A 4,582-nucleotide genomic window follows, 5' to 3' on the forward strand; every position below is an offset into this window, starting at 1 on the left:
ATTTTATAATTATAGTATTTAATCAATTATACTTCATTTTCCATTTTATCTCTTTTCTGCGTCCATTTTCTTTTTTTCCACTTTTATGTACATTCTTCATAACAAGGTGAATCATAAATGAAAATTAAAAAATATATATGCATATATTTTATTACTTTTGATAAAACATATTCTGGTTAACAAGACACATTGAAAATAATAATTTTTTTGTAAAGTTTTATTCTGTGCATAATATTATTTTGGCTTATTAAAATAGAATATTACATTTATTTTAAATTTAGTTTGCTAATAAATGCAAAGAATTTAATAAATTAATAAGAGCAATCTTAAGCTTAAATGTTCCTATCAAACAATATAATTTACGCAGTGCTAGCTATAAAACGTGAGAAATAAAAAAGTGCTGTTTCGTAAAAAAAAATCAAATTGATTTTAACTCTGATTCATACGGGTTTATTTGACTCAAATGTAATTTATTTTTTTACTAATATTTTATTTAAAAACTTTTTTAGTATTTGATAACTTCATTTATTAATTTGAGATCTTTCTTCGGTGAAATTTTTAAAATTTTTTAGAACTTAATCATATCCAATCATAAGTTCTAATGTTTCAAAGTTATTTAAATTAAATCTACTTTCACTTGTGGTGTCATGTTTTAGACTGCATGGACTTATCGGACGACTTTCGTAGCATAACTGATCCTCAAAGGGTTATATATTTATCTACAGATTTAAGTCCTCTCTTTTTCAGAGTAACTATTGCTTCTTGCATGAAGTAGCCAATAAAGTAAGTGACACTTTAAATGTTTTATCACTAAAAACGAATTCATAATGACCGCATGCAAAATCGCGATGTCGACGGATTTCTATGAAGCCGTCCCTTTTCTCATCTCGATGCGATGTCTTTCCTTGTCCCCCGTGCGGTCCTTTTTTCGGCCCCAAACTCTCAAAACTTAATAAATTTTGAATTAATACCGCGACGAATCGATCACGTGACTGATAAAGACACCGTTCTAAAAATATTCATAAATAAAATTCATAAATAAAATCTATTACGTCATGTTTTTAAGATATTTAGCCCAAAAGTACCAAAAAATGATATTTCTGACAACTTTAAATTTTCCCGAAAACCTGACATGATACAGCAATTTTATTTACGAATACAGCTTTTCAGCTACAAAAAATCTAAGAATCACTTGGTTCTATTTGTAATCTATTTGTAATCTAAAATTCGAAAAATTTAATTTGAAGCTAGATTGTTGAGACAAATTCTTAAATTTATGATAGAAATTCAAATTGACAAAAATGAAAGCGGATCTAATTTAAATAATTTTATTTAAAAAATTAGAACTTATATGAACTCAAACTTTTTTTATTTTTTAGAACTTAATTATATGAATCCAAACGAATTGTAATAGTAAGAAATATAATAAATTTGAATGAACCAAAAAGGTTAAATTCCAAAAATAATAATCTTGAGAAAAAAATATTCCAGATCGTAATATTCTTAATTCTTTTTTAGAATATAAAAGATTTATAGAGAATTTATCGATACATTGAGATATTCTGCTTTTAATAAATTCATTTTATGTAGATAATATTTATTTTTATTCATTTCTACGTCATTTTTATTCATTATATAAAATAATTCTATATAATACATAAATGTTATCAGAGAATGTTATTTTATGTATAATCTGTTATCCTAAGTATTATTGTCTTATTATTATTATTATTATTATTATTATTATTATTGCTGTTATTATTTTATTATTGTACTTAAAAATTTAGAGGTAACATAAAAATAACAGTATTAATGCATGAATTAATAAATTGCAGATCGCAAATTTGTTATAAATTTTTATTTCAACGCGACAAGTCCTGCCCAGCAAATGTCCCGAGGACAAACGGAATGGATCAATGTTGCGCATGCTGGCGCATGTGAGATGACGGCACGTGAGATGCTGCGTTGTGTCATCTCCGCGCTCTGTCCTCTCGTCCTTTCCTCCTTATCGTCACACTTGTCAGTCTGTTAGACAGGAACAGTTAAACAGTTAAACAGTAAAACGCAAAATGAAAGATCACGACGGATCGTCCCATCAAAAAAAGCCTACGAAACTCAGAAATCTCGCGGACAAGACAGAGGCTTTTGATTCTTTGCACGTGAGAAATGCCGAGGTATTTTAGAAAACAACTTTTAATATATTGAACATTGATAACATATGGGGATTAGGGATATTAGAATTAAAATAATGCATTATTTATTATAAGAATTGATTACGAAAGTTTTTGACTAGGAAGTGATGTAAAAAAAGTATATTGAAAATAAATCAAGAAAACTTTTTTATAAAGCTTTATTTTTCCAAAAAATCTTTTTATCTTTTTTTTGAAAAATTAAAAAAAATAGTTTTTTTCCTATGTTTTAATTTTACAGTTTTCTTATAAATATGTATAAATTTATTTTAATAATTAATATTTTAATAATAATATGAACACACAAAAAAGAAAATTTATTCTGTTAAAAAAATAAGAATAGTATTAATATTTTATAGTACAAATATAATATAAAATTTTATATTTGTAGTTTATTCTATAACTTTTTAATTTTTATATATTATTTTAATAATAATGCTAATTAATAATGCTAATAATATAATAATCTGTTTTATTTATATTTTGAGAGCTACTTACAATATATTTTAAAAACATGAAATATATATATAATATAATTAAAAATTAATCAAGTTAAAAACGACAGATGTTATTTTTTTCTAATTTTCCAAATCAATTTTTTAAATCATAACAACAGATATTCTAAAAATCTTTTATTATGTATTCTGTCTCTCTCTCTTTTCGTCAATGTTTAGTATATATGTAATATATAGTATATATGTAATATATTTTAATGTACATAATGTACATGATATACATAAATACAAAAATAAAGAAGGTATAATGTAAATAAGAAAACTAAAATAAATTTCTAATATAAAATAAATTTCTAGAAAATACTTTGCACGGGCCAAGTCTGTCTTGGTAGCATAATGCAGCTGCCTACTCATGATACGGAGCCACGAACGAAAGAGGAAATTTTGCTTCATGCGACTGATTTTCTGGAGCAATATTTCACTTCGATTAGAAGGTACTAAAATTGCCACAGTATATATTCTTTGAAATTCTCATAAATCTTAAAGCTTTTCTTCATATTTGATTAAAATAGATTAAATAGCGACGCTCATCGCACACGTTTGGAGAGTGTGCAAAGAGAAGTGATTTCCACTGGTACATATCAGTTAACGGAAACAGAATTAGTTTTCGGCGCAAAGTTGGCTTGGCGAAATGCTGCGAGATGCATTGGTCGCATTCAGTGGTCAAAGCTACAGGTTTGTCTTATATTATAACTTACCTACTTTCACGAAAAAAAGAACAATATTTTTCATGCATTATATATAGTTCATAAATATATGAAAAATTATATCTATTAGTCGATTTGCTTATAAAACGAATGCATTTGTAGGTTTTTGATTGCCGTTATGTTACAACTACGAGTGGCATGTTTGAGGCTTTATGTAATCATATCAAGTACAGTACAAATAAAGGAAATATCAGGTGAAATGAATTTTATACAAGATTCACATAATTTTTTCTAACTTTCATTATTTAAAGATATATAAATACTCAATCAGAATAGCTTTATCCTTTCCATTTTTTATACGTGAAATTGAAGAGATTGACATAGAGATTTAAATTATAGACAGCTAAAAATTATTTCAAAAAACTGCCAAGTACTTACGCGTATATGATATACAATATATATCTAATTATACAATTTTCAGATCCGCGATAACAATATTTCCACAGCGCACTGATGGGAAACACGATTACAGAGTATGGAATAATCAACTGATCAATTATGCAGGGTACAAAAATTCAGATGGTACCATTCTTGGCGATCCTGCAAACGTAGAATTCACAGAGGTCAGAATATTATAAAATTTAATCAAAATATATATTTATGAGATCTTTTTTTTTAATTATTTATATATATTATAAAAATAAAAAAAATATCTAACTTTTTGAAAAAAAATTCTCTATAAAGAAAGAATGCATATATTTCGAAAATAATTTAATAAAGTCACTTTGTTTCCCAGTAGGTTTGCATGAAATTAGGATGGAAAGGCGCACGAACTAGATTTGATATATTGCCATTGGTTCTGTCTGCCAATGGACACGATCCAGATTATTTTGATATTCCCAGCGATTTGGTACTCGAAGTACCTCTTAATCATCCTATGTAAGCTTTCGTTAATGTGAAATTATGTAAATTTAACATATGAATTATTATAATTTTTTATTCTTTAAATATATCATTATTTAAGTTTATTGCGTTAATTAAAAAAATTATGCAATGTCATATATAATAATATTTGTATATAATAGGGCTTACTTTTGACAACTTTTTTCAGAGCTTTAAACTTTTCGAAACTTCGAAACATCTTAAATTTCGAAAATTCGAAGTTAATTTCATTCAAATTTGAATTCTTTCGAATTTTCGAAGTTGTCAAAAATAGCCCTAATATATATAT

The 4,582-nt window shown here is 25.9% G+C and overlaps 3 protein-coding genes across 3 annotated transcripts in view; 2 read left to right on the forward strand and 1 right to left on the reverse strand.

Annotated features, from left to right (window-relative positions):
* LOC105626830 (glycerol kinase-like) overlaps positions 1–1,411 on the forward strand; it is a 9,822-nt gene extending 8,411 nt beyond the window's left edge. The window contains exon 3 of the mRNA XM_012208123.1: positions 1,380–1,411. Coding sequence (XP_012063513.1) covers positions 1,380–1,411 — 32 coding nt within the window. The remainder of the gene's footprint in view (positions 1–1,379) is intronic.
* A 165-nt stretch (positions 1,412–1,576) lies between these two features.
* The window catches only part of LOC105626696 (succinate dehydrogenase [ubiquinone] iron-sulfur subunit, mitochondrial), a 12,252-nt gene continuing 9,246 nt past the window's right edge, over positions 1,577–4,582 (reverse strand). The window contains exon 8 of the mRNA XM_012207991.1: positions 1,577–2,025. The gene's annotated coding sequence lies outside the window, so the exon portion shown is untranslated. The remainder of the gene's footprint in view (positions 2,026–4,582) is intronic.
* LOC105626831 (nitric oxide synthase-like) overlaps positions 2,070–4,582 on the forward strand; it is a 7,324-nt gene continuing 4,811 nt past the window's right edge. The window contains exons 1-7 of the mRNA XM_012208124.1: positions 2,070–2,174; positions 3,002–3,138; positions 3,217–3,379; positions 3,514–3,605; positions 3,833–3,974; positions 4,151–4,290; positions 4,465–4,513. Coding sequence (XP_012063514.1) covers positions 2,070–2,174; positions 3,002–3,138; positions 3,217–3,379; positions 3,514–3,605; positions 3,833–3,974; positions 4,151–4,290; positions 4,465–4,513 — 828 coding nt within the window. The remainder of the gene's footprint in view (positions 2,175–3,001; positions 3,139–3,216; positions 3,380–3,513; positions 3,606–3,832; positions 3,975–4,150; positions 4,291–4,464; positions 4,514–4,582) is intronic.

Source organism: Atta cephalotes (assembly GCF_000143395.1).
Source record: "Atta cephalotes unplaced genomic scaffold scaffold00006, whole genome shotgun sequence".
Classification (NCBI taxonomy): Eukaryota; Metazoa; Arthropoda; class Insecta; order Hymenoptera; family Formicidae; genus Atta; species Atta cephalotes.